Raw genomic sequence first — 26,769 nt, 5'->3', positions numbered from 1 at the left:
ATAATAATGAATCGTTACTATATAATCGAATTTATACTAATTAAGAATCCGTTCGGCTTTTTTGCTTCAGATGATCAGAAGTGTTCAAATCATGCAAACCATGACACCCTTCTTTTTTGGACCCCCCTCTCCCCCCACTTTGCCAGATCATAACTTTGTGAATTTTGAGTTTTTTCGGTTAATTTTTTATGTAATCTTAAAATATCAATAAACAAATGATAAAAAATGAATAGTAAAAATATTTTTTGTTTCGTTTGTACAGAGCTTCAAAAACCGCCCGAAGTTCATGCCTCTAGACTAGAATACCCCCTTAAGTAACAACATAGATTTTTTATTTTTTCATATAAATTTTTATTCTATTAATAATAGTATTTTATTTTACAATACAAAATTACAAAATTTTTGTCATCAATATATTTTTGTCATCAAGAAATTCGAAAATATATTATTGTCACATTTTTTTAAATAACAATACTATTATAATATTAACAATATGATTCTTAATTCACGCATTAAGTAGTACTATAAGTATTAACTTCAGATCTCTGTAAAAGCTAATGAAGCTTGTAGAAAGTAAAATACATATTACTTTTGAGACACGTATAAATACATTTGGTTAATAAATACTACGCAATACAAGCTCTCCTGTATAGCAAACATTTGAGATCTGACTACGTAACCACTTAATTAAAAGAAAATTAAATACAAAGTAAATATAAAACAAAATTTCCTGTTTGAACGAAAGATTCGAGTACATTCGTTTATTATGCATTAATTATCGGTTACGTATTGGCAAGAATGAACTATTTCAATTAAGTGTACAAAAACACAGTTTGCAACATATTGATTAAAACATACTTCTCTTAATTGTTACAAAATGTTTACAGCCTTGATCTCAATTCTTTTGCGATTCCTACAATTATATCAAAAATAGAATTTTTATTATTTTTAATATCAAAATGTATTAATATTTGGAAACACCGGTAAAATGTACTTTTTTCCCTTGACCATCTAAAGCCTCCATTAGACTCGACGTAAAACTGAACTCCGAACTGCTTTCGTCCTCTTGATTTCTGTAAAATACATCAATATAAATAAATTCGTATTTCACGACAATTTTAAGTATACAGTATTATGATGACATACAAAGTATCTAAACTGGTAAGACTGCCATTTGATTCGGGTATGATAGAAGATCCTTCAATCTTTAATAGTTCCAAGAAAGAGTTCATTGCTGTTATATAAATTCCTTTTGAGCCAGCAGCTCCCAAATAACGTAGACTAGATAACTCGATTAAAATTCGTTCTGGACTTTTTGACAAAGTATATGTATCTTGATCGAGTTTTACAATCTCCACGGATGAAAAATGAATGACAAACAAATATGGTTTTCGGAAAGCTGTAAAAATACAAATATTATTTTTTATGTAACATGTAAGATTATTGTATTTTAAGAAACGTTACAAGATTTCTTACCAAAAGCAAAAGGTAAATGATTCCATGTTGGATCAATGTTTCGAGTTCTTTGGCCACTTTCATTCACAAACATTCCAAATTCATTATAACAAAGCAAAAGCTCTACTTTTCCAGGTACAAGAGAAACGTTTAAAACGCAAACTGGGAAAATACCTAGCTTGGCTACTCCCGATAGTGCAGCTTTGACTGAACTATCATCTTCTTCTGGAAATTCTGCAATACCATGAATTATTAATTGCACGGAATGAATGAATTCGCTAAATAACGTAAATAGTATTTATTACTTACCATCGACACAATAATTTTTAAGATCAATTTGGAAAAATTTATTACATCCTACTATAAGAACATTTTGTGTAAATATAGCACAACTACATGGTTCGGATGTTTCAAGTTCACGGACTACAATAAATTCTCCAGAATCATCTTCAATGTACCATTTAAGTAATCTATATTTATAACATAACAAGATTTTTATATAAAATATGATATTGAAAATCAAATGAAAATATATCTGCTTCAGAAAACCTACATTACGTGGGACTCAGTTGCTGCACAAAGCATATCCCGTTGTAATTGATATAAATGGTAGCTATCAGTGCCAGTTAAAACTGCCTTCGTATTAATTGCTGGCCTTGAGCATTCGGCAGCCACTGCATTACTCTTTAATTGCCTTAGACTACAAGATACTAATTGCCTATTTTCACCAGCTATCATTAAAGCTATTCCTAAATGGGGATGTAAAGTTAATTGGTGCACCTTTTTCACTCCACGAATCATAGTAAGAGTTCGTGATTTAGCACCGTTATACGAAAACAAACCCTCTTCTGCACCCAATAAAAGTACATTTTCTTCTGTCAAATTTATGGCACAATTTAAATCCAACTATAAAATATTTATATGTTAAAAATTAATTTAATATAAATACAATTGTTTGAAGGTAAACAAAATTGCTCACTTGATTTTTTGCTAGTCTTAATATAGTTTGATACTTTTTACTTCTATGAACATTACTCAGTATATTTTGACTAGTAATAGACTTTAAGGACTTCAACCAATTTTTCTTATCAGTCTGGCTCAAAGCCATGACATCCAAACGTGGTGTCGGCCAACAGGTGGTCGATGAATTAGATTCTATTCTAAAAATAAATGGTATGTCCGATTTTGCTGTTCCCATTACATCTGGATTAATTACTGTATCTAATACAGTAAATCCATCCTTTTCGATTAAATCGATACGATTTATTGGTGCCATTCCGGGAGATGGCTGGTGATCGTAAGTACATAAACACGGTCCTTCTAACCTAAGGTACTTTCTTTCCCAACAAGTATTCGAGCGGTCTGGGAGTTTTACCCAACTTTCCATCGGCATGCTATTGTTTTTACTTTCTACATCACATACATCCTATTATCAACGATAATCACATATTAGTATAAAATATAGGATTGCACGGTTAAAATATTAAATATCATACCGTGTCGGGTTTATCCGGTTGATCTATAGCTAACGTTTGAACGCTTCCAGTCAATGACGATAAACTTTCGTCACTATTTCTCCAGCTTTTACCAAACTGCTTAGCAAAACCTCCGGGTAAACCGCAAGTGGCAGGTGCGGTAACCATGCACTTTAAATGCGTCATTACTTGACATTCGTTGCAAATAGCTGCGCGTTTTCCAAAATGAATGGAATCCAAACACGTGGAGCATTTCCCAGCTCGCATTGGTAAACCGACATCAAATCGATGTGGAATATGATGTCCAATTCTTTGCGGCGTCAAATGTTTAGATAATGAGGTAGTTGATGGTTCTGTGGTATAATTCACGTTTTTTATATCGGGTGCTGAGGGAGACGATGGGGAGGTCGAAGCGTGAATAGCTTTCAGTGCTAATAGCTGTTCAGTTAATGCTTTAACTTTGGCGCGTTCTTTTGCTAACTGGTTTTCCAATTCGCGATATCCAACTGGCATTCCAGTACCACTAGGAGGAATAGTCTCTTTCTGTTTAGTACCGAGTATTTTATCACATACTGTTTTCTTCTTCTTACTGCACTCTTCTAATTTAAATTGCAAGTAATCTATCAACTTTGTTTGTTGTTGTCTGGTACTCTCGGCTTTCACTTCCCTTTCCTGATAGAATTGTCGCATTTCCTCCAAGATACTTTCCAATTCTGTGATCCTCATTCGAAGTTCCTGACCTTGATCTATGCTATTCTGTAAATCATTCATCAACACAAAATTCGCCTCTTTCAATTCGTGAACTCGTGTTAAGTGTTGACTACTTTCTTCTTTAACGACCCTTGTTTCTGCTTTAGTGATATCTAAAGCACGTTTCATTTCTGAAAGATCATATTCTAATTCCCCGCATTTATTTGTGGAACTTTCGACTTGTTCGCTTAAGTCTTGTACAAGCTTCTTGTATTGATCTTTTTGGGCTATCAAATTATTTCTTTCACTCTCTATATCGCTTATCTCTGATGCAAGTCTCTCGATATTCCGTTCTGCTGTCAGTCTCAGTGACCTTTCTTCGTTTTGTGCGGTTTGTGCTTCGCGAAGTTTCACCTCAGTCGCTTCTAAATCCTTTTGTAACTTCATTTTATCTTGAATTAGTATATTTTCTCGTGTTTCGTGATCACTTGTTAGTCTTTCGTAATCTGTTAGTTGTTCTTCAAGTACTGTACAGGTTTCTTTCAAAAGTTCAGTATTCAATTCATAGCCTTTAATCTCTTGTTCTAATTTATCTATCTTTGATTCCAATTCACGTATTTCTTCAGTATGTTTTGCGATGATCTGCGTCAAACGGTTGTTTTCACTACTTAAACTGTCGACCCGATCTTGATTTACTTTCGATTGCTTCCGCGCCGCGTCTAATTCTCTGCGTAAAGAAGCACTTGAAGACTGTAATTCTTCTACTTGATGATTGGTCTGAGTTAATGCCCTTTGGGCCGAATCAGCTTGCATTTTATTTCTAGTAGATTCTTTTGTAATATCATTCAATGACGCTTTTGCATTGTCTAACTCTTTAAGTAGCTTCCTTGACTTCTCTTCTCCCTCTTTTATTTTATGATCTAATTTTTCCGTCAGCTTTTGCTTTTCTTCCTGTAATGTTTTAACTCTTTCTTCTGCCTTCTTAGCTTCCCTCGTTGCAATTCGTTTATCTAAATTTGCATCCGATAGTTCCTTTTCTTTCTTCCATAAATTGATTTGTGCTTGCTTTGCTGTCTGACGTTCTGTGTTCAAGTTTTGTTTCATTGTTTGGAGATCTCGTTCTAATTTCTTCATTTGCTCTTCTAAGTGCGTATCTGTTTTTATTATAGACATCCTATTTGTACTTGGTTGTACGGTTTCCATCTTAAGAGTAGCATTCTCTGATTCTAGTTTGGTAACACTCTGTTCCAAGCGTCGTAATAATTCTTCTAAATTACCAACCTTACGCAAATGCTCCTCTTCTTTCTGGAGAGAATCCTGTAATCTTTTTTGTAGAGCGGCTTTATCTTGTGTAGCTTGTTCTAAGTTCAGAGCAAGGGTTTCCTTTTGTTCCAAGTTCATCATTGTTTCATTTAAATCAGACTTTATCACTTGTAATTGTTGTTTCAGTTGCTCATTTTCAAGTTTTGACATTTCCAATTGTTCTTGTATTGTGGCAACTGCCTGTTCTGATGCTATTGCATTATCTAACTGCTTTGCCCTATCTTGTAATTGTTTTTTTAAAGCTTCTATCTCTGTATCTCTGGCTGGTATTGTAGCCTGTATACTACGTAACTGTTCCTGACAATCTTTCAATTCATTTTGGGCTAATTCTAAAGCAACATTCAACCTTGATTGACGACAATGGTTGGAATCTTGTTCATTTCTTAGCTTAGTCTCCAAATCTGTATTCTTGGCAACTTCTAAATCCAATTTTGCTCTAAGTTCAGCTAATTGATTATGTGAACGTGTAGCTATTTCTTCCAGTTTAGTTTCAACACCTTGAACGCTTTGCCGACTCAGTTCTCTTGTTTTGGCTAGTGATTCTTTATATTGCATCTAATAAAATAAATAATTATTTCAATATTTTTCCTTTACATTTAAATCAGATAAATTTTACTTTACTATATGTATGTACTATATTACTTATGTATCACTATATATATGTACATATATTTTACTAACCTGAAATACTCTGAGTTTATGTAATTCTGCATTTGTTGTCTGAAGTTCACATTCTGTTCTTTGCAACCTTGAACTCATCTCATTGTTACTAGTACATAATTCTGTGATTCTTACAGTTTGTGTTTCTATATGTTTATTCAATTGTGCAACTTTTTCCTTTTCTGCATTCTCCCATTTACGTTTAGCATCTTTTATCAAGCTTAAAGCTCTGGTTTCTAAATCTCTTCTTTCTTGACGCTCTAGTTCTGACATTACAAAATAATTATTGTATACAGTTTCACATATACAAATAAAACATAGTTTTATATATACACGAAAGATTCTACTATTTACAATTACTACTATATCTAAATATGTAATAATAGCCACTTTTAATATGATTAAAAAATTTTAGAAATTAAATATCAGAAACTTAAAAATAATACAATAATTTTATAATGGATTATAATCATGGGCTAATTAAATAAATTCCATGATTTTTCTATTGATTAATGTAGTAATATATAAGTTTGATAATATTGAAATTTAAATTATATGGAAGAAAAATAGATGAAGAAGTTAAAATCGAAAAAAAGAAATTGCTTACAATTTCTACACATGAATTGCAAGTCAATTTACCTAATGTTCTTTTTATTCCATTTAACTCTGACTTTGTTGCAATTAATTCTCTTTCAAGAATATCTCTCTCTTTATTGAAAGCTTCTAATCTTTTTGATTTTTCTTGCAGCTGAGCTTCCAATTGTGTCATACAACTGATTTTTTCCTGTAATTCAAATATTTTCTTTTGTTTCTCTTGGATCTCTTTCTTCTTACTATCTAATTGTGCTTCTAATTCACTTTTCTCTTTAGAGAATTTGTCAGACTGAGAGGAATGATGCTTATGAAACTTAAACTCAAAAAAGGAAGAGCAATCTTTCTCAACATCTTTAAATTGATCATTTGAGTCTGATGCACACGTGCTTCTATCACCACCTATATACAGAATGTATCAGATTAAAATAGATATAGACAAAATTGTTAAAGAAATTTTGGTAATAGTATTACCAAGACTTCGCCGAATTACTTCCAGATCACATTTTGCTGTTTTTAATTCTTTTTCCAACTGTTCTTTCTCTTTCTTGGATATCTCCACTTTTCTCGTTTTTTCCTCTTGTTGAGTTTCATTGTTAGTGGTGGATCGTCTGTTTTTCCCACAGATTTTTCTGTAACGTTCCTCGAATTCCTTTTCTCTGCTTTCAAAATCCATTCTTTTTATTGCTCATTTGTGGTCGAATAATTTTCGATATTTTTTATCTCACGTTTGTTAGATAAACTGTCAGAACATGTGGTTAAAAAATGTTTTATTTCATAACAATCAACGTATCCATTTCATTGTCTAGACTAATGGCAAGAATCGAGATTGATACATGAAAATATAGGAACGAATTAAAAATAATTTAGTCAAGTTTAAATCGAACTTTTATTATGTTTATACTATATATTAAACTTCGCAAAATTCCCGCGATTTGTAACCTGCATGAATTAAAAGACACAAATAAACACAATCTTATCGAGTGTGTAATGTTCTTCGGTTGTATAACAACGTTTTTGTATGGTTATACATCATGAAAATATATTTAATGTTACACGTTTTGTTTTACACTATCGTATTCATAACCACAGCGTATCTTTAACGGTTGCGGACATAGAAGCCGTTAACTACGGTCACGTGGTACTTTGGCGCCGCATTGACAATTGGTTGTGATCGCGCAAGCGCAATTTTATTTTTATCGAGTAAGAGCGTGTCAGAGAAGATAGGAAAAGTTTTGTTATGAAAATTGTTGCTAATACACCTTAATATTCTTATGTAACAGATATTTATAACAGTACAATTATTGAATTATACAGTTATCAAATCTATAATTGCGGATCAAACTTTATTTTGTAATTCAAAATTCTGTTTGATTCTGAGGAATCATATTTACGATAGATGGCGACAAAATTATCGGATTGCACTGCCCTCTGGATTAGTAAATGAATGGAGCTTGCTTAGTTTGAAATCCAAGAAAGAATTCAAGTGTCAGAATAGAATTTTAATATAAATGTGAGTACTTTTCTATATTTACATGTTTACTTTGTATACTTAAATATTTTTCTAAAAACTTCTCCATAAACAGTACGTGTGTACTTGGATTTATGTGTTTTGTTTTACAAGCACTCGAGACCAATCAAAGTACGATTATAAATTTCAAATAAAATTTATGCTGTTCATACTATTGTTAATGTACTTTTATATTAACATTATATTAACATTCATTCTATTGCGTATATTTAAAGTTTTTCTCCATTTTCTGAAATATTATCTCATAATACTGATAATTATTTCATAATATTAATAGAAATTCTATTCGCATATGCAAACATAGAAATATCATTGATATGTTACTTAATGTCTTGTACAGAAGAGACAGTAAGAGTGCAGAAATACATAATAGACGAAGCATCTTACGGCATTATACTATACCATCTATAACTACGAACGATGAGTATAGACATTAAATATATTAATGTTTAATATTAACTTTTACGTGATTAAAGTGTTTGTGGATTGAAATTACATTGTATGTGTGATTTTCGATACTAAAATCGAGTACGTATGAAGTAATTACGTATGTTGCGTGGAATATGTTAAAATTATATTTATTCGTATTGATTTAGGAATACAGGTGTTTTGAATCGAACAAAAGAATTATAAACGTTAAACAGCGTTTCTTGGCCTTATATTTGTAAACGTTTTATCAAGTATTCATCTAACTCGTTTTGGCGCGCAATTCGAACATAGTTAGCCGCGCTCTTACATTATCTTATCTAATTTATGATTACAGTATCCGATCATCTTTAAGATGATACACAAAATAAAATAAATATTATATATTTACACAAATTTACACGTTGTTGCACGAAGTAAAAACGGACTTTTCTTATTAAAAATTCTTCACGATCTTATAAAAATCGAAACATTCGCAGATATCGAAGTGCTTATTGTTTTCTTCGATCATTATTATCGCAATACAATGCTAGTTTTTGTCAAGAACTTCTCCTATAGAAGAACGATCCTTCTCAACGTGTATCAATTGTACTTCCACTTCTGGAGATACTTTTATCGCTCGATTCTCTTCAAGAGACGAGTCGTTCTTCGATTATTCCAGGGTTTCTTTACCTGTTTTCGGTAACAGGAAAGACATAAACCCGCATACTAAAAAGAAAGTAATAAAAAATTAATTAGTATATTTATTGTACATACATCCTTATTGTAAAAATAAAATATGATCTTCTTTATCACAAGCGAAAAGCATGATAAGTTATTCAAAAGAGATATTCTTAATATCCATCTTCAATTTATAAACTTTGACAATTAGTTTTCAATCATATGCATCACTGATATTTATAAATTTTATATAATTTACTATTCAATTGTTCAATGAATTACTTTGTTAGAAGCGATTTATAATATGTACTTACTGAATAAAAATGCTGCGAATAAAATTATAGGAACCACGCAGGCTAAATCAATCAGGTAGCCGAATACTAAGTTACCGACTAACGCGCCTAATCGACCCATGGTAAGGGAAAGGGCTGCAGCCATTACTCTGGAAATTCAATAAATTCATAGTTTTAGTTCTAAAAAAATAAACACCAAGATATAAAATATCCCCCAAAATATAACAATATCCAAAGTATGTATACTACTCATGATATTTAATATGAACGAATGAAATATTTTGATACTGGTTTTTCGGCATAAGCAAATGTTTCGATTTTGCATTTGCACTTGGCATTTGCAATTTGGGCCGACGTTTCGTAAACATTGCCTTCTCAAGGGAGACCTGAAACTGATGGTTTTAGATCTCTCTGTCTTCATTTATATTCTATGATGACTCGCCTGACCGATCAAACCGATGAGTGAATCGATGTCCATTTGGCCCGCTTCGAGCTGAGCCAAATGGGCACGCTCCACGGTATGCAGTCCAAACCTTATGAGAATCTCAACTGCTTTTACAAGTCCCTAAAGAGGCTCATTAGGGAAGTCATAAAGTATCCGTCTACAATACAAATTTTCCACAACACGCAATCCTCGAAAATATAGAAATGTCGATTAATTTTTGAAAATTTTGAAAATTATGAAATACAAAAATGCTTTCCATTCGGCGACTGACTCGGTAGCACGGACGAACAAATAGTACGTTATTTTTTTATATTGTAACGACACGACACCGCGACGATGCAATTTGGGTAAACTATGAGATTATACGATTAAAAGGCGTGTAAATTACATCGTGTCCTTGTTTTGTCCTCGGCTGTCGCCGATGTAATTAACTTGAGGAACGATTGTAAATCACTGGAGATTGTGCGTTCGCTTGTTTCCCTAATAAATAAATCAGAAGAGTGTGCGTGATTGCTCACCTGAGATTCGTCGGAAACATGTCGACGATTATGCAATAGACCAACGAGATACCGAGGGACGTCAGTGCCTCGAACACGCAGGATAATATTAGGTTTTGCGTTGCATTGACCACAAAATAGAAGGCGACAGTTACAGCGCCGGATACCATTAATGACATTACTGAAATTCAATATTACCATTTTTAATTGTAGGATGGAATGAGGCACGAGATATTTCTTAAAATATTATTCCTATTTACAAGAATGATATTTATTGCACGCATATACAGGGTGTCCCATAACACGTGGGACCCACTTCAGGAGTGAACAGGAGGAACAAAAACAACGAATAAAGTTCATACAAACATGTACCGTATCCGAGCTTGTTTCAAAATTATAGCCATTTGTGTTTCAATAATAATAATTCGTAATTGTTTATTACGGTCTGTATCATTCAACATATACCTGAAACAATACCTTTTTTATTGTTCTTGTACCTCTTGTCTACTCTTCAAGTGGGTCCCATATTTTAGGATACATCCTGTATGCATTTATGGTATCTGAAGAATAAGTGGAACTACGTGCACATGATAATTGTATACTTACTCAAAAAGAACTTGGCGCCGAGTTTGTGCACGAAAATCGGTAGAATAATGGAGCCAGGAATACAAGCAAGTCCTATATAAACCGTGTGAAGATAAACGGAAGGCGCTATTACACTGTCGCATCCGTAATCCTGGGCTGTAGTTCCATTATCACTCGATAAAGACGATACTATGCAAACCGACGTGGATTCGCCAGGATATTCGTGTTCAAATTGTTCGAATCTATTGAAACAGTTAGACGTTCAATCCCGCTGAGTCAATTGAACGATCGATTTAATAAATCGATCAGGCGCAATAACTTTTGAAAGGAAGATAAAAATATTTTTCGGAAGGAATATACGTACCTGGTGAATAATTCTGGGAACCAAACCATGAGGGTGTAGTAACTACTGGTAAGGCCAAATTGAATTCCACAGGCGAGCAATGTGTTCCTAAGGTACGGCGATTTACAGAGAGCAGCAGTTAGATCACGTACTTCCTTTAAAAGCACCTTTAGATCCTTCCGTTTGTGTAGTTTCAACAACCTCGTGCTTTTGTCTTTGGTTTTTTCTTGCAATGATTTTACCTGAAAGAAGAAACAAAGAAGACGTTAGAAATAAAAAAGAAAATGATACGAGTTAAATTCTCGTTAATCAATTAATTTTTTATTAGTCGATTTTAGTGGTTGCTAACAGGCCAATTTTGATATTGGCTTTTCTTTTTACTTGCATTTTGAGCAAACTTGAAACGTCGCCTCGAAATGTAAATAAAAAGCGCAAATGCAAAATCGAAACACGATTGTTCAAAAGAAAATATCGGAAAATAAATCTAATGAAATCTGAAAAGGTCTGGACTCGGTGTTTTTGTGTACTTCATTACCGGGTAAGAGTCGGCGTCTTTTCCGGTATTCTGCGAGTAGATCCATTTAAATACTTCGAGGGCAGCTTCCGTTTCGCCGCATTCGAGGAGAAATTTCGGGCTCTCCGGGAATGCAAACAACCACAGGCCCAACATTATCGAGGGCAGAGCGCACAGCGCTACGAAGAGATTCCATGATTTAAAGTAGAACATGTCCGAGACGTACATGAAGTTCATCGGTATGATCAGCCATGCTATCACTGAATAAACGAAGAGAAAGAATGGCGATTAAATTACAAAGCTAATTAGATTAAAAAATCTGATTAACAGTTTTAATAGAACGGTGAATTAATAAAACAGTCTAGATTATTCAATCATTAATACTTTGAATAAAGTAGTACGTTGTAAGAGAACAATTCAAATTATTCAAATTTCTCGCCACTTCGTATTACAATTATTTGTTGAAGAATGTATTTGTTGAAGAATATCTGGAATGGAACGACGAGCTAAGAAATTGATTTGGATTATCCAAGTTTCACTTCGCACCATATTGATGCTGTTGTTATTCGAGAAAGTTCATACAGATTTACTTTATTCAATGTTAAGATGTTATGTTATTAAATGTTATTTAATATTATTCAATGTTACGTATAAATGAAATTACAAGATGAGACTCACGTGGTAATACTATGACTCCGACTGTCCAGAACATTTCCATCCAACAAAGACATTTTTCGCGATATTTTGTCGCCTGAAACTCCCCTAAATACGGAAAACAAATTCCCATAGCTCCGGTAACGCTGTATATATAAAATAAAAGAATAAAAATAGGAACAAAACGAAAAGAAAAATAAAAAGTGTCTGAGGTGGGGAACATAAGATACGAAGGATTTAACATTCAATTACAATACACTTACGCGAAACCGTTAAAGAAACGGAATATCAGGAAAACCCAAAAGTACTGGACAAAGGAAGAAGCAATGCCAACAATGCCATCCATTAACAATGTAGCGATTAACACAACTTTCCTTCCTTTGGTATCAGCCAGGCACCCCCATATGTAAGAACCAATCACCATCCCTATGAATAAGAAAGTAAAAATTAGTTTTCTATTTTTAAACCAGTTCTATAACGTATGGTTTAGAGTAAAAGAAAGGAATGAGAGAATCGAAAAACGTATGAAATAGTAATATATGTTTTCTTAACTTTGGTTCTTTCCTAATAGATTATTGCTGATAATAAAATAATTTCCACGTGATACACATGTGTTAAGCGCTGAGCGATAAAAGTTTAAGTAGAATTATTCGTTATGAGTCAGACATCTCCATTCACCAGGAAATAGAGATGTTATATTACCAAGTCTGATTAATATGCTCCCTTTTAAGGGGCTATTCATTCATATTAAAGAAATTTCATTCGATAAAGATCAAAATTATATATTTCTGACAGGAAATTAAATAAATTTGGGGATTGTATAATAGTATTTTTGATGAATGTCCCAGCGTAAGTTAAAAATTGATTGGAAAATATTTTCTTTCGAAAATAAATCGAAATTTATCGTTTGAAAAATTTTCCTGTTAGGAAAACATGGAAACTGATCGTGGGAAAAATTCTTTCCCAGTACAAATTCTAAAATTCTCTAAAAAATTCTCCCATCTGAATTAAAGAATTCTAAACTTATTAAGCGAAGAAAGTAAAAATACGTAAAGAGATTAATTTTGTATAGATTTTATGGTACTCACCCAGCATTGGTGAGGCTGTTAGCCAGCCTTTCGCGGTGGAATCCATTTCCAGGTCGCATTGTGCTGCTGGTAATACAAATGAAAGTATCGTGACTCCAATGGCGGTATCCATATAAATTAAACCGCAAACCGCCAACAGCATGTAATGAAATTTCCCGAATCCTGATAAGAAAAATATAATCTTATAAATATTTATTCAAATCTTAAAGAAGTTACAAGGAAAGGATTTATCGTTGCAATCAAGAAACTATTTGATCTTTGATTCATACTGTAAGCTTTTGTTAAATCTTCTAAGAGTCAACACTTGTTTCCAACTTTCTTCTTTTTTTCTGATACGCATAATGGAATAAAAGATAAGATAATCATTAGCAGTCGTTGTCTCGAAAAATTTGCAAGATTTTACGACTCGTAATTTTAACATTACGCTTAAAATTCGACTTGAAATAATTCCCCGGTTTTCTAAATTTAGGTGAGCAATATTTTGATTACAGCATTCTCTCTCCTTCTCGAAGAAGAAGAAGAAGAGCAGAATTTGTGTAAAATGAGTACATTGAAAGAATTATTACGACGCCTGGAACAGAGGGTTACTACACTAGAATCAAAGAATGCTACTCTTAGGATGAACCTTAGGGGACCTCCCCATCGTCTCCCTCAGCACCCGATATAAAAAACGTGAATTATACCACAGAACCATCAACTACCTCATTATCTAAACGTTTGACGCCGCAAAGAATTGGACATCATATTCCACATCGATTTGATGTTGGTCTACCAATGCGAGCTGGGAAATGCTTCACATGTTTGGATTCCATTCATTTTGGAAAACGCGCAGCTATTTGCAACGAATGTCAAGTAATGACGCATTTAAAGTGCATGGTTACCGCACCTGCCACTTGCGGTTTACCCGGAGGTTTTGCTAAGCAGTTTGGTAAAAGCTGGGCAAATAGTGACGAAAATTTATCGTCATTGACTGGAAGCGTTCAAACGTTAGCTATAGATCAACCGGATAAACCCGACACGGTATGATATTTAATATTTTAACCGTGCAATCCTATATTTTATACTAATATGTGATTATCGTTGATAATAGGATGTATGTGATGTAGAAAGTAAAAACAATAGCATGCCGATGGAAAGTTGGGTGAAACTCCCAGACCGCTCGAATACTTGTTAGGAAAGAAAGTACCTTAGGCTGGAAGGACCGTGTTTATGTACTTACGATCACCAGCCATCTCTCGGAATGGCACCAATACATCGTATCGATTTAATCAAAAAGGATGGATTTACTGTATTAGATGCAATCACTAATCCAGGTGTAATGGAAATAACGAAGACGGACATACCATTTATGTTCAGAGTAGAATCCAATTCATCGACCACTTGTTGGCCAACACCACGTTTGGATTTCATGGCTTTGAGCCAGACTGATAAGAAAAATTGGTTGAAATCCTTAAACTTTATTACTAGGTCGGGAAGTTAGGAAGAGTGCATGAATAAGTATAATAAGTAAGTACTAACTTCTTTTGCAAGATTTAAGATTTTCTTGCAATTTAGTATCTGTATGTGTTAATTAATTACATATGATTAATATTTTGTGATATTACAGAATTCAGAGGAAGAAGATAATAGCCTAGCTATTTCCCAGTTAGCGTTTTAAACATTTTTCTTGTACGTGGAAGAGTAGAATTCTCGTTTTGCTACAATGAATTTGGAATGTTTGTGAATGAACGTGGCCAAAGAACTCGAAACATCGATCGAACATGGCATCATTTACCTTTTTGCTTTTGGTAAGGGTCCTTGTAACGTTTCTTAAAATACAATAATCTTGTATTTTTTATTGCATAAGGAAACATATTTATATTTTTACAACTTTCCGAAGACCATATTTGTTTATCATTTTGTTTTTCATGAAGACTCGTATACATAACTAATCAAAGAATCCAGAATGAATCCCAATCGAATTATCTAGCCTGTATTATTTGGGAGTAGTTGGCTCAAAAGGAATTTATATAGCGGCAATAAATTCGTTCTTGGAGTTATCAAAGATTACAGACTTTTCTGGTGTACCGGAATTAAATAACAGTCTTACCAGTTTGAATACTTTGTATATCATCATAATACAGTGTATAATGTAAAGTTGTCGTGAAATATAAATTTATGCGTATTGCTGTACTTTGCAGAGATCAAGAGGGTGAAAGTAATTCGAAGATTAGTTGTACGATTTAAAAATAATAGACATTTATATTTGCGGATTAAAAAAGATAAATTCTCATTTAAGAATTTAAGAAACAATTGATAATATGAAAATATAAATATCTTCTATTCGAGTTTTACAATTTGTAAATGAGAATTGATTAAGATTCATATATAATTGAAATTTTTCATCATAATCACAATAGAATTATATCGAGACAAAAGGAATATCGTTCTTCCGCGTGAATCAGCATTTTTCAAGAAGAGTAACAAGTTTGATCCGGTTTCGATGCTGACGTTAATTGTATTTATGCAAAGACAATACGTAAATCAAACAATGCTCTTGAACTAGATATCCTCTATATTTTACAATCTCATTATTCAAATAAAACTACCAATCATTTACGTCTAAATTAAAATGTTAAGAATCAACGTTTAGATATACTTATCATCAAATTTAGTCTCAAATTAACTAAACGAAAAATTTAATTAGAAGAAAAGATTACTTAATTAGAAATTGTGATAAATTCAATTCTCATTTGCATCTCAAAACTGATGATTATTAATCGTGTATATTCCGTATCAGGAAATCATTGATTCGTAGAAATGAGTGTAATCAATATTATTTTTGCAAACGCAGTTTTGCAATGATATTTTCTATCCCTGTTGATTAAAATCAAATGTTATTGTGATAAAGCTTTGGTTTTCTTCGATGATGTACTATTAATACTTAATCAATACGGAAAAGAGGATGGATTACCTGTTACGGTGATTGCATGCTCGAAATCGGCACCTCCGTCTGCCAAGAAGTCGAGCCCTGTCAAAGACGAAAAGATTTATGAGCTTCTTAAAATATCATGTTTTCTATTGTTATTTGAGGAAAGATCGCGATAGTGTATCAGTGTATCAGTATATTTCGTGGACACGTGTTTGCCATGGAATTTTTACGTTGAGTAAGATATTTAAAGAATTGATGTTTGATAGATCGTGCAAAGTTTACTTGGATGATGATCGTTACAAATGCTATTTTTACTTGCTAAATATTGAATTCTTGCTAAAGTTTAATGGAGTGTTTTACGTTAAATCGTATTAAAAAATAAATAATTGATAACATGCAATGCAAAATTTATTCGATAATGATTGGAAACATGTTTTTGATAAATATATTAAAATATATCAAAATTTTTATTTTCATGTAGATACGTGTTCACGATAATGAACAAAGTATTATATGAAGTAATGAACAATTATCAGATCAATTAATAGATCATGCAAAATTATTCCTATAATGTTTCAAGAGATTTTTGGTACATAGAAAAGTGCAATTTGTTGTTAGCGGCGATATAAAAGATTATGATTTATATCTTTCCAAGTATTATTAAAATAATTATGGACAATTAACAATTAAATGCGACTATATAAAAAATTTTTAATAGGAAATATTTTAATATAGACACATGATGTTTGATTAAAGTCACTTAATTCGTTATTTTGATTTTTTTAATCTAAATATCCAAAGATTTTTATCATAAATATATTTCATAATCTTTCGAGACGATTATCCTTTGCTATCAAAAAGAAATCTGTGGTTGAGTAATGTTATATTAATAGCTACAGCAATATGTTGATTAGTAATGATGGTATCGCTAGCGAAGCAGTGATAGCAAATACATTAATGATACTAAGAATGGGATAGAAAAACCGCAATAATATTATCTTGTATTGCAATCAGTAAAACATGTATGTACGGTGATAATATCTATCTATTCTATTATATACTATTATAGATATAAATGATTATGTTAATGTCGGTAATAATAATAATAGTTTATTTTTCAGTCTGTCAGCCATCAAAATAAACTCGATTTATAATTGTTTGTTAATGTCAGTAATCATCACTAAATTTGATCGCAATTTTTTATCTAATAACTACTTCAGAAAATAAAGGAATTGTTGGAAAGATGGAGAAAGCCTCTAAAAAATGCTGGTGGTGATTCTTACAATTTCTAATTCCAAAACAACTTTTAGACTTGTAACTATTCTTATTTTACTTATTTCATAAAAATTCCACCAGCTAATTCCAAACAAATAAAAAAAAAAAAAAAATAACCAGAAGAAAATATAAGTATAAAATAAATCAGTAAATGGAAGAAAATCCATAGAAATATTATTAAATAATTCCAAACGAACAGCAAATTAATATTTCTCAAATTCTTAGTATTCTCATAAACAAAAAGATTAATATTAAAGAATCTGCAATCCAAAATCTCACCCTTAAAGCCATAGCTATTCTTATTCGACTCATTCCATAAAAATACAAACTGATATTTGTTAAATTTTTAAAACATATTCAAGAATCTAAGAATCTAAGAATCTAAAGATCTAAAGATCCAGAATCAGAAACGTATACAACCACTAGTCTCATTCTACCATGATCATTATTATCGTCATCTTCATCGTTATAATCATACGATAGTATTTTCTATTTTTTAAATCGCCATGAAAACCTACCCATGGTTTGCGATTACGTTGCGGAGATGTACGTTAGTCTCACGTGAAGTGATGAAGTCAGGTGGTGTCGGTGAGAATTCGGGACTCTGGAGGACCCCGGTCGCCAAAGTGCAGCACTCTCTGTTCCTTGTTCGTGTTCCACGGTTTTGTCCTCGTCTGCAACCACCGTACGCCACGCTCATTGGTGAACACTCGGTGGTATTTGATCGCCGTTTTTATCGCCCAAGCGAATTTTGGCGATGACTTTCCACCGGGGGGTATTGCTTTTTTATCCCCTCACGAAATTCTTCCACCTTCTCGTACAAAATCTTCTACCTTTTATTATTGATCGATAATTGATCTTTATAAAGTTCCTCTCCCTTCAAGTTTCTCTTTTTAAATGAAAGTTCCAACTTTCAAATTCGACGAATTGCAGATACTTCTGGAACGAAATAAAGACGAAGGTTGCACTAAAAACGTCTTATAGTCTTCATAACTAAGCTTTTGATTCAAGCACGACCCTCGATGGTGAACGAACGACTGACCAAAAAATCGATCGTGCCCCAGCATATATCTCCTCTCTTTTTAGTTATTAGTCTTCTCCCCAGATAAGATATAAAGCTTCGTTTATCTCTGTCACTCTTACCTGTCTGTCTTTTTCCTCCTTCTTCTTTGTCTTCGCTTTTCCCTCTAGTTAAAGGTACTTGAGACTTTTGAGAAAAATTTGATCAGAGAAAAAAGAAAAGAAAAGAGAAAGGAAGCAAAAACGGAAAGAAATGTGAGTGTTCTGAAAATTCCTGATATCCACCCCGTTTGTTTACACAGGGATTAGTGTGTATGTGCATGGAAGAGTGTAAGTATAGAAAAGAATATGGAACTGTGTGCGTTAAGAACAGTTTTGCAATAATTGTTTATGTCATACGATACAGTCGTGCACCTAATTGATAAGACAGTTGTAACAAGTATCACGGGATTTCTAATTGCTTCAGATTACTTTGATTAAAATACACCGGTTTACTCTTACGAGGTTGTTTTATTACGTACGAGAACTGTGTCTGCATTATGCATCGGCGATACCTTTATCTGGCATGGACGCCGAATTGAACTTACTATTTTGTATAAAAGTTTATTCTGTTCTTTATTAATAAAGGATGCTATTCGAGCTTACAAATGTACTTGAATACTTTACCATAAAAATCTTTACGGATATATTATGTGTGTTATATGAAACATTTTGAAACTTCATTAGCGACGCTGTAACGAGACACGTTATGACTATACGCATTATTTAAAATGCATATGATGCAATATTTAAAATCAATGTGAAAATTTAGAAATACATACTTAAATACAGAGTTTGAAATTAATTCTACCAATATCAATAACAATATCCTTTACTTTAATCAAATTATTTATAATTGTTCCACCAATATGGGAATACTAAACTGACTTTGTTTATAGAGTATATAGAGTATAAGGAAAAACCACTGGTTGTGGTTTTCGTCGTTCGACGTGTAATACTAAATAACCGAGTGGTCATTTAAAGTTCTTTATGCAAGTTTTCCAACCAACTTCTTAGTTCTGAAATAAATTATTACTATTATTAACACGTTTGCTCCTAATGATGGAAACGTATGTGTGACGAGTGGGTTTTTTTGTACTGTACATCTGCGTCGGTACGTCTGCGTCATTGATTCTCATCAAAGAAATTTGTTTAGTATCACGTTTAGTATTGTAAACGAATGTATTTTATTTTTTAAAAGGTAGCTACAGTGCATGGTTTCAAATTGTTTTCTCCCATCATTCGACTCTTAAGATTACATTTAATTACTTTTTTAATGTAGCCAAAGGAGGTAGCGCCATAGTTAGCTACATAATGATTGGCTTTATAGCTTTCATGGGTAGTCTTCTTTGGATTCTATATATATTAATTGACCGGGCCACGTATTTTAGTTTTATCTCTTCTAGGAGAAAATGTCAATGCGTAAATTTTTATAATTGGTTAAATGATTATATGACTCTTATCATAACGATCAATTTAAACGCATTAAAACAAATATAAAGACACTCGTTTTTCACAACGTGTCCATTTAAACATTAGCGATTATTTGGATATTCAACCTACTTTCAGTAGTTCAATTTCTTGCCACCAGTTGGCACACTGAAATTCTCAGTTTTTCATAATACTAATAGGGCTGCTTAATAGAAGGATTTTTAATAATTTCATCAAAGTAAAGGATATTGTAGAATCAATTTCAAATTAATAATATAATTGGTAGATCATTTAATATGAATGTATTTTTTTTAATTGAGTGTAATTTGCTTGATAGTGCACAAATGTTCAAGAGATTTCGATGCGTGGAATGAAACTGACGACTGACAACGCGTGACGACGTGCTTCTTTACTGTATTATGTAGGTATGTATATGATTTATAGCGATAAAAAGATAAGCCACATTTTCAGGGTCTGTATGCACGTTGTCCAAATATGTAATAAGATTTCCAGTAAATAAACAAAGTGTTTGGACGAAATTCGGTTAGATGTGTGAGGTAACCTGTTTGTCACATAGTATATCATGCTTGGAATGCCATCTACGATTATTTTTCACTCTTTGATATCTAAGGATATCTCATCTAGTTTTGATTTAATATTCTATTTCACATGATGAAGAATATTTACAGCATTTGTACCTTATATAGATGAATATTCAACACCTTGAACTTATATAACCTAATTTCAAATGATATTATGTTACTATGAAATAAAACTGTACCCGAAACCATTCATCACATCAGCTTTGAAAAGATCTATAGTAATTAAAAAGATATGTAGAAACAGAATAATTATCTTAATACTATTTGGACCAATATGGTCAATAGATCTGTAGGCCTTATACCTTTATTACCTACTACTTTTGCCCTTATGATCTTATTATCCTTTACCCACTTTATTGTAGCCTTCACAAAGTTGATTTTTGACTTAATCTTTTATCATTGGACATTTCTTAAAAAGAAGACGCGATACGCTAGATTTAATACCAATCTGATAAAAAACAAATACGTATAACAACATGTTATAACATTGACGAATAACATTTAGTTAATCAACAGCTTGTTGAGGTATAATATAATAAATATATTATGTATATAATACATTACGTATATCATATATTAGATATATAATATTACCAAATTAATAATATACGACAGAATTCAATCTAAAACTGTCAAATTTTATTATGAATTGTCCAAAGATGGATCCCACACAAAATTCGTCAAACCGTATCTTTACAACCGGTATTTCCGTCCGAATTTTATCCGGTTATTTCTACAAACGAAAAAAACGTCACGCATGAAACAGCATATTGCACTTGGAAATCTCGACGGAATGTTTAAGCAGACAGTAGTACGAATGACTGAAGAAAACATGACGTTTTATCGGGGCCAAGTATGACGGAAGGGATTTTTCGATAATACGCCCACAAATATGTAGTAAATCTTATAAACGAGATAGGGATACAGGTAATAATAGTTGACATTTGTATATTGGTTAAATTAACCATTTGTGAGTAATTTTAGCTACATTAACATCTTGATTACCACGTGAGCAGTGTTTCTAGATATTTCGGAGGGAGCAGACATCTTAAGTCCCTACTTGATACTTGTAATAAATTGATCGATAAGAAAATGCAAGTAGCTATATCAATATATAAAATTGTTCGTTTTCTTTCAAGTGGTATAAATCCCACTTTTATTGTTTCGAGACACTTAAGAGTCTGAAACCTAAGCGATTTGAACGTAATAATCGTTAAGATATTAACGAGATATTTATTAATAATAAATCTTAATGTAATACATCTTAGGAATACAATTTATACTTATGTTTATCTTGTTAATGTATCGCTAGTGTGTTAGCGTAATCGATGTAATAAAAGGAATTAAATTTTTTTATTACGGAACATTTAAGAGAATGAGTAGCTAGATATAGCGATATAAAAACATTATTAGCTATTATATTCCTCATCTTTCATTTTATTTCAATTTAATTGAATTTTATTTTAATTTCATTATATCTATTCAATTTTATCAATCAAATTTCCATTGAATTTATACTTCATAAATTCTTTTGTCTTTCATTTCGTACCATTTCGTATAATCTTTTAATTAAAGTCCAATACGAAATCCCAGTTAAAACCCCAGATTATTTCTGAATTAACTTAATCTCAGACTCTATCCTGTTACAATTCAATTTACCTGTAATTCAATTTTGATCTACGTATATATACAAAAAGTATTGGCACGTATCCTTACTTCTCACTGTAGTGATTATTTTATCAAATTTCATTTTCATAGTACCTAATTTTTCTAGTCATACGAATCACAAGCAAATGCAATTAACCCTTTGCCTAATAATATTGAATTACATATATGGTATGGTTTATGGATGAAATACACGAAAACAGACCGGGCTCAAATTAAAGTATCAAATTTCAATGATATACTTTCATTTTTTACTTTCATATTGCAAGACTGTAGATTACTGAGAAGACATCACGTACAATAATTCAATGTCTCGTTTCAACGATATAACAGCAAACAGATAAAAGCTAAGGCTAGCAAAAGATTACAAGAGGTTAATCAATATGCAAATGTTATAATAAATATAGTTGTCTGCCGATACATTTTGTAACTACTGTAATTATTATTTCACGCTGTAGATATGAAATTTATATTATTTCATAGATAACTCAATTAGGTCTAGATACATTTGATAAAATTTTTTAGATTTTTCATTCGAAGCAAGAACACAACAGTTTATGTTGTTACTCCATGTGTTCCTCCGATAAGCCTGTTTACGGTTAAATGAAAATGATGACGCGGAATCGTGGCTAGTTTTATCCAGATAATAATCGGTCACATCAAATCTAGTCACGTCTAGGTCAAGCGTGAATAAGTTGGTGCATATTTTTTTTTTGATATAAGATTCAGTTATATTTCTTCTATTATAATATGCGAACTATTGAGAGTTACGTTTATTGAGTCGATACCTATTTACAGGTGTTCAGCGAAAAATTCAATATAACTTGAAAAATAAATTTCAAGCGATATTTTTGCATATTAATATTCATCTTTATTTAGGTGTCTAAAATCTGAAACTGTAGTCCTCCAAAGGCGAATTTAAGGTAACGTTAACTTTGTTAAAAATATCTGTACAGCGATCGTAAAAACAATATAAAGCCACATAAGTCTGAATAATTTACAATATCAACGATCATTATGTACGCTTATTTTCCCTAACTAATGCGTATACAATGTAGCGTTATAAGACTTATCACTAATTATCGTCGATTATGTCGCGAAAATCGCAAAAAGCGGAAGTTTACACGTTCTAAGAGCCATAAAGCACAAATCGATTAAACAGGCTACGTTATCGTTTCATGGAATTTGTAAGATCGACGACTTAGCTGAGCTAACAAAACATGTTTCCACTCTCTAAGACACAATACTGTTTCAGCGTCATTTTATGAAATTTTCTAGATATTTTATTGAATTCTTCAGACATGAATTGCTTCGACGGAGTTTTCTTTCGAATCGATAGAAATCTTATTTAAATTTTATTTATTCGGACTTTATCTTGATTTTACTTGGATCTTAAGTCGTAAAATTCGAGATTGTCAAATGAGATTTTTTCTGTAATATTTCAGTACTTTGTTTTCGTATCGTACTCTTGTTGATCGAGATCGTTGCAACATTATCACAGAATCGTACGGTTAAAGTCCCCGAATTAAAGAGATTTATCTGCTCTCTTATCGAGCTGGAATATGTCGGTAGAGTGGATCGAACCATTAAACACGAATATCTTCGTTTGCTTAGGAAACGAATTTGTCAAGTTCGAGTTGATACTTGAACGAAATTTTTGTTTCTGAAATGAATTGATAGAAACAATCGAGATATCAATCGAGTGGCAATAAAACGAATATTTGTTATTTTTAAATCGCATTGTATAATACTGAGTCATATTGGAGTTATTCTGCTACAGATTCATACATTACATACACGCATTTGTGTATAGTCGTAGATTATGTGATAACTACAAGTATACTGATTTGTAAATTTCGATGGAACATTATTTTAGGCTGTTCAATTTTAGTTTACGCGATTTTTGTAGAACCAGGAATTGATAAATCCAACTTCTTTGTAACATTTCCCTTTGGATTAGGTTGTATCAGGAATTTACAGTGATCACAGATCCCAATCATAATGTTTTATAGCAAAAGAGCAAACCACCGGAAAAACAGAGGACGTTAATCAAACTTTTTATTTTCTAATTACCTCAAATAAGAAAAATCCAAAATCTTTTCTTCTTTGATGTCTTTAAAACAACCAGTTCTTCGAGTTTTTTCCAAAATACTCGAAAATGTAACAAATTCAACATCTTTCCTCTCTATCAAATCTTTCTTTCTTCACTATATTTGAGAGAATCACTAGAAATTTTTTCGAAACACCAAAAGAAACAAAAAAAGGAAAAGAAGAAGAAAATATATTTCTACCGCAACAACGTTTCGCATAACAAACATGTTATCGTTTACAGTCAAAACACACAACGATTTCCATCTCGCACAGGCCGATACATCAACTTTGACATCTGTCGAACCAATGACCACCCTTGATTTGTGTCATCATTCATAATTCGTCATTTCAATCCGTCAATTTTTCCCCATAACAAAGCCGACAATATCCGCAATGGGATTAAACACGACAAAATTAATCGCGATTATCGTGGTCAGCGAGTGAGTGAATGAAAACTGTGGCCATTTTATTCGGACTATGGCCAAGATTCCGTATTACGTAACCAGGACGACGATTTAGATGTCTGTTTTATCAGATACACGTGTACGTCGCCTGAATATGATCCAAACATCGAATCAAAGGATCACCGTGATTTTTGTGACACGAAATAATCGCAGATAACGAGAAATTTGCGAAATGATATAAATATAGGTGAAAATTGCCATTGCCATCTTTTCTTATAAATTTATTTATTTATGGGGACAAGTATTTTTATTAATATTTTTGTTACGATCGATGGTTATATGTACACTTTTAGAAAATAAAAGCGAAATATATTTGTATCATAAATTAATGCTAGATATTTGTAGGAAAAAGATGTTAGCCCCTGCAAGAGTTAAGCTATTTAATTAATGATCCGCTATTTAATATTATCTATAGCAAGGGTTAGGCTGTACATAATTTATGATTTTTTTTATTTAACTGTAACAACACACACACACATTATTAGATATTTCACATTATTATTATCATTAAAATTCTTGTTGAAGCAGTAAAGAAATTTCAAATTTTATTTAGTATTCGAGAGACTGCGAGGGAAATTGGTATAAATAACAAAATCATACTCTCAAGGATAGAAGTTCTTCCAAAAAGATAGTATTGCAAATAATTTGAATAACGTTCGTACAACAAATTTGCGTGTAAATTTCAGGAAATTTGATAAACGCTTTAAAATACATCATATACTGTTAATAAAATCCTCTAGTTCCAATCTTATATTTTCTATGTTACCCGCATTTATCACTTACATACAACTCGTTGCAGCTTTCCCATCGATTCTCTCATAAACCAGCAAATCCACAAATTTATTTAAAAAAAAACACAAACTGAACTACAACAAACTGACTGCGCATTAAACGCAGAAACATTTCAAGCGTAGTATTCGTTGTAATATCTGCTGGATAAAACAGATATTTTCTGAATTTTACTCAAAGAGATACGAATTTGCATAAATACCCGCAGTCCATTAATCAAACTCACATTGGCTAACTGAAATCAGTTTCCAAGACGAAATCGTCGTATCGTGTCTTCTTCTTGCAACACAAAACAAAAGAGTTGGTCGGTATACATATATATCGGAATGGAATTAGTATGAAAGGGCAACTGATCGAGAAGTAATGGTCGCGTCAGGTATGAAACGAAACTAAGCGTTTAAATCGTAGATCGACAAGGTAAGCCTGTAATTTTCCTTAAGTTCGCATATCGTGCATGCGCGCGAACGCTGTGTTGGCAAGCGATCGGTGGATTCGCGCCAAATATTCGATCGCCATCCCAATATCTCCGTCATCGATGCGTCGCGAGAAAAAAATAATAATTAATTGCTATCATCCAAACGACGATATTCGCCATTACGATATTTAATTAAGATTTCATTGTGAAACAGAGGAACGCGAAAATAAAAGAAACACTGCTAAGTTGATCGGAAAGAATTAGAAGTATTTCTTTAAAAATGGCCATGGTCCAATTGCAAAGCACACCGTTTAGGCTTCGTGTCAATGTCAACAATGTTGAACGAGTAGGCTGATACAAAGTGGTAAAATACGGTTACGAAAATAGAATGAGTTTTTGGTACAAATAGGTTTTCTAGAGGAGCGACGAGGTTTAGGAGGTGTTTATGAATTAGGATATTTCGTAAGGGAGAGATTTAAAGTTGCACGCGAATGTGTTCGGAAACGTAAAATGACATGAACTCTTATCAGTAAGCGGTTATGAAATTAATAGATCCTTTCTTTCCTTGTGTCCCATAAAGACCAGTGGTTTCAAAAAAGATTGTAAAGAAGACTTTTATTTCAACTGAAATTTCTAGATTTATCGATAGCAGAATATAAATGAACTCTTCTCGGACATAAAGGATTCCGAAATTCCAAAATTATTATCTTTCATTACTCTCTTTTAATTCCAAAATTATTATCTTTCATTACTCTCTGTAGATAGAAAGGTTGTTTCAAAATTTATACGAATAATAAAAACCTCGATTGAAGTAGCGTTCTTTCCGGTAACTTATTG

The 26,769-nt window shown here is 32.3% G+C and overlaps 3 protein-coding genes and 1 long non-coding RNA gene across 5 annotated transcripts; 2 read left to right on the top strand and 2 right to left on the bottom strand.

The window, feature by feature from the left end:
• Positions 1-404: 404 nt before the first annotated feature.
• Positions 405-8,136, bottom strand: LOC100649141 (citron Rho-interacting kinase). Of its 2 annotated transcripts, XM_048408232.1 has the most exons (11): positions 6,669-8,136; positions 6,243-6,596; positions 5,625-5,869; positions 2,952-5,498; positions 2,435-2,881; positions 2,009-2,361; positions 1,765-1,925; positions 1,477-1,689; positions 1,147-1,399; positions 995-1,073; positions 405-913 (listed from the first exon to the last, which is right to left on the bottom strand). In XM_048408232.1, the coding sequence occupies exons 1-11, from the start codon at positions 6,868-6,870 to the stop codon at positions 896-898; spliced, it is 4,872 nt and encodes a 1,623-aa protein (XP_048264189.1). In that variant the 5' UTR covers positions 6,871-8,136; the 3' UTR covers positions 405-895. The 2 variants fall into 2 exon arrangements, with proteins under 2 accessions (XP_048264189.1, XP_020719919.2); XM_020864260.2 differs by having other exon boundaries at positions 405-1,073.
• A 151-nt stretch (positions 8,137-8,287) lies between these two features.
• Positions 8,288-18,465, bottom strand: LOC100645598 (synaptic vesicle glycoprotein 2B). The gene is made up of 11 exons (XM_003397175.4): positions 17,935-18,465; positions 16,184-16,240; positions 13,231-13,392; positions 12,406-12,568; positions 12,167-12,288; positions 11,510-11,748; positions 10,996-11,216; positions 10,653-10,873; positions 10,068-10,227; positions 9,126-9,253; positions 8,288-8,859 (listed from the first exon to the last, which is right to left on the bottom strand). The coding sequence occupies exons 1-11, from the start codon at positions 17,936-17,938 to the stop codon at positions 8,804-8,806; spliced, it is 1,533 nt and encodes a 510-aa protein (XP_003397223.2). The 5' UTR covers positions 17,939-18,465; the 3' UTR covers positions 8,288-8,803.
• LOC110119496 (citron Rho-interacting kinase-like) lies at positions 13,752-14,456 on the top strand. Its single transcript, XM_020864129.2, has 2 exons — positions 13,752-14,250; positions 14,321-14,456. The coding sequence occupies exons 1-2, from the start codon at positions 14,005-14,007 to the stop codon at positions 14,402-14,404; spliced, it is 330 nt and encodes a 109-aa protein (XP_020719788.2). The 5' UTR covers positions 13,752-14,004; the 3' UTR covers positions 14,405-14,456.
• LOC125385579 lies at positions 14,587-15,264 on the top strand. The gene is made up of 3 exons (XR_007225008.1): positions 14,587-14,736; positions 14,837-15,017; positions 15,144-15,264. It is a non-coding gene; the product is annotated as an uncharacterized LOC125385579 (long non-coding RNA).
• Positions 18,466-26,769: the final 8,304 nt, after the last annotated feature.

This window comes from Bombus terrestris, chromosome 8, assembly GCF_910591885.1.
Source record: "Bombus terrestris chromosome 8, iyBomTerr1.2, whole genome shotgun sequence".
NCBI lineage: Eukaryota > Metazoa > Arthropoda > Insecta > Hymenoptera > Apidae > Bombus > Bombus terrestris.
The sequence above is the reverse complement of the archived record's forward strand: the minus strand, read 5'-3'. Positions and strand labels throughout refer to the sequence as shown.

Coding starts and splice junctions, on each gene's coding strand:
- LOC100649141 (XM_020864260.2), bottom strand. CDS start 6,870: ATGGATTTTGAAAGCAGAGAAAAGGAATTCGAGGAACGTTACAGAAAA. Junction 2,882..2,951: donor AACCGGATAAACCCGACACG/GTATGATATTTA, acceptor CGTTGATAATAG/GATGTATGTGATGTAGAAAG. Junction 1,400..1,476: donor TCATTTACCTTTTGCTTTTG/GTAAGAAATCTT, acceptor GTATTTTTACAG/CTTTCCGAAAACCATATTTG.
- LOC110119496 (XM_020864129.2), top strand. CDS start 14,005: ATGCGAGCTGGGAAATGCTTCACATGTTTGGATTCCATTCATTTTGGA. Junction 14,251..14,320: donor AACCGGATAAACCCGACACG/GTATGATATTTA, acceptor CGTTGATAATAG/GATGTATGTGATGTAGAAAG.
- LOC100645598 (XM_003397175.4), bottom strand. Junction 13,393..16,183: donor GCATGCAATCACCGTAACAG/GTAATCCATCCT, acceptor TTTTCTTATCAG/GATTCGGGAAATTTCATTAC. Junction 12,289..12,405: donor CGTTTCTTTAACGGTTTCGC/GTAAGTGTATTG, acceptor TTATATATACAG/CGTTACCGGAGCTATGGGAA.